Raw genomic sequence first — 2,284 nt, 5'->3', positions numbered from 1 at the left:
TCCAGCCCCTCACATGCTCAAGTGCAGCCTGTGTGGCTTCGTCACCAACAACCAGCGATTCTACAAGCGACACCGCAGACTGCACAGCCGCCAGTACCAGCCCTCAGCCATCCGCTGCAGCCTGTGCGACTACTCCACCACGCAGGTGCGCAAGATGCGTGAGCACACCATCACCCACCACCACCTGTCTCACCAGCACTCACTCTCCAACTCAGAGCAGCAACAGCAGGGAGGTTTCTCCCACCCCTCCTCCGTGGTCGCATCCACGCAGAGGCCGCCCCTCCAAGGTCATATGTTAATGAGCGGCGGCGGTATGTACCAACCGCTGAGTGGCCGCCCGGTGAACGTCGCGGTGGGGGCGGGGGCGAGCGCGACTGCAGCAATGGCGGCCGATACGTCTGGTCTGGGTCTGCCCACGTACATCCCCGCCCCCCACGACCCTCCCATACAGGTCAACAGCCAGGGCGACCTTCAACACCCGCCCCGCGGCAACGCCATGCTGGGAAACTATGCCGCAGCGAGCGACCAACAAGTGGCCAGCTACATGCGCTCGGTGCTCACCAACCTCATGACGCCCGCTAGCGGCCGGGGTGCGAACCCCAGTGGCTCGCTGACGGGCTCTGGGGTACAGCTGCAGGCGGTGAGAAGCTTCCCTCTGGAATCTCCCACCGTGATCCCATCCAGCACCGCCGCGGCCGCCATGGAGGACAACTACAACTACCGTCGCTTCTGGTCCACCGGGAGTGGCAACAACAACAACAGCAGCAGCAGCAGTAGCGGTGGTGGAGGTGGTCACTTAAACCTGTCGACTGCTGGTTTTGTCAAGGTCAAGGCCGAGCCGCGCCCCGTTCACGTGACCAGAACCATCTCGGACTTACCGTCCAGCACACAGGACCGGTGTCCTCGCCGGCCGTCTGACACCTTCGACAGCGAGTCTGGCATGGACATGAGCAGCGACGACCACCTGGGCTCCCCGCAGCCCGACACCGACGCCTCGCGCCTGGAAGGGGGGGTAAGCGCCTCCAACACTCACGCGGAAACTTCAACGAGCTCGGCCAACAACGGGCGCAGCACGGGCAGTGTGCAGTGCTCCATGCCCTTCATCAAGATCGAGTTCCCCCCGCACACGGACGCGTGTAGCGTGCTGACGCGGCCCCACCACTACACGCACATGGACCAGGAGACGCAGTGCGACATCCTGTCGGGGTCCCGGCGACACGGCAGCCGCACGCAGTCTGAGACGGTGAGCAGCGCGGGGGGGTCGGTGGTGGAGACGCGCTGTCACTTCTGTGGGGTGACGTTTGACGACGAGGTCCTGTACTCCATCCACGTGGGCTGCCACAGCCACACCGACCCCTTCGTCTGCAACGTCTGTGGGAAACAGTGTGGCAACAAGTACGGCTTCTACTCCCACATCATGCGAGGCCACCTGGCCCGCCCCAACACTTGATGGTGGAGGGGGAGACAACTCCTTTGTTTTGTTACGCTACTCTCTGAACCATTTTTGCTTAACGCCAACCAACTTTTTTCGTTTGTTCGTTTGTTTGTTTGTTCGTTTGTTGTTTTTTTTCCACCCAATTTGCAGCATTAGTTATGAGCTTGTGTACTCCTGTTTTTTACTGCGTCTTTCCGGCCTGGTTGTTTGGTCAATGATTGGCTTTGTCTTACACAGATTTGTATCTGTATGTGTATGTGTGTATCTGTATGTGTATGTGTGTGCGTGTGTGTGTGTGTGTGTGTGTCAGTGGCTTGTTTGTTAGTAGACACTGTCTGAGAACTGCTTTGATGCTGGCTTAACGTTGAATTTCTGATGGCGTTTCTGTTCCCGTGCCAAATCATACCTTGTGTTTGTTACTTCTTCATAGATAGCTTCCTTCACCCTTTGAACTCTGACCTCCTGAGGCTACTGTTGCCCTCTGCCTGAGCTACTCAGCGATATATTACTATTGCTAACATTTGTGTGATCGTCATAAATTCTTTGCCCTATCGACAGGCCGAAGGGCTAGAACCCAGATGGCCGCTGGATCGGTGGCTAGACATACTGGCATTTTTACACACCACCTAACTGCTTCTTTGCCTCTTGCCTTCTCACTTCTGGTGGATCTTCTAAGGGTTCACGGACCGTTTGCTTCTAGAACTTTTCCACCAGGTTTGGCCGCCACGTTCCGAAAAACTTTCTTGTCAGGTTTCGGAAAGAAGTCGAGGCTCTGTGGGAATCCATCTTGTAGATCTCTGCTCTGGCTCTCTCTCTCTCTCTCTCTCTCTCTCTCTCTCTCTCTCTCTA

The 2,284-nt window shown here is 57.1% G+C and overlaps 1 protein-coding gene across 1 annotated transcript in view; it reads left to right on the top strand.

Annotated features, from left to right (window-relative positions):
* LOC101847175 (protein hunchback) overlaps nt 1-2,277 on the top strand; it is a 10,830-nt gene extending 8,553 nt beyond the window's left edge. The window contains exon 4 of the mRNA XM_005113321.3: nt 6-2,277. Coding sequence (XP_005113378.1) covers nt 6-1,450 — 1,445 coding nt within the window. The 3' untranslated portion in view covers nt 1,451-2,277. The remainder of the gene's footprint in view (nt 1-5) is intronic.
* The last annotated feature ends 7 nt before the right edge of the window (nt 2,278-2,284 follow it).

Source organism: Aplysia californica, unplaced genomic scaffold, assembly GCF_000002075.1.
Source record: "Aplysia californica isolate F4 #8 unplaced genomic scaffold, AplCal3.0 scaffold01952, whole genome shotgun sequence".
Taxonomy (NCBI): Eukaryota; Metazoa; Mollusca; class Gastropoda; order Aplysiida; family Aplysiidae; genus Aplysia; species Aplysia californica.
The sequence above is the reverse complement of the archived record's forward strand: the minus strand, read 5'-3'. Positions and strand labels throughout refer to the sequence as shown.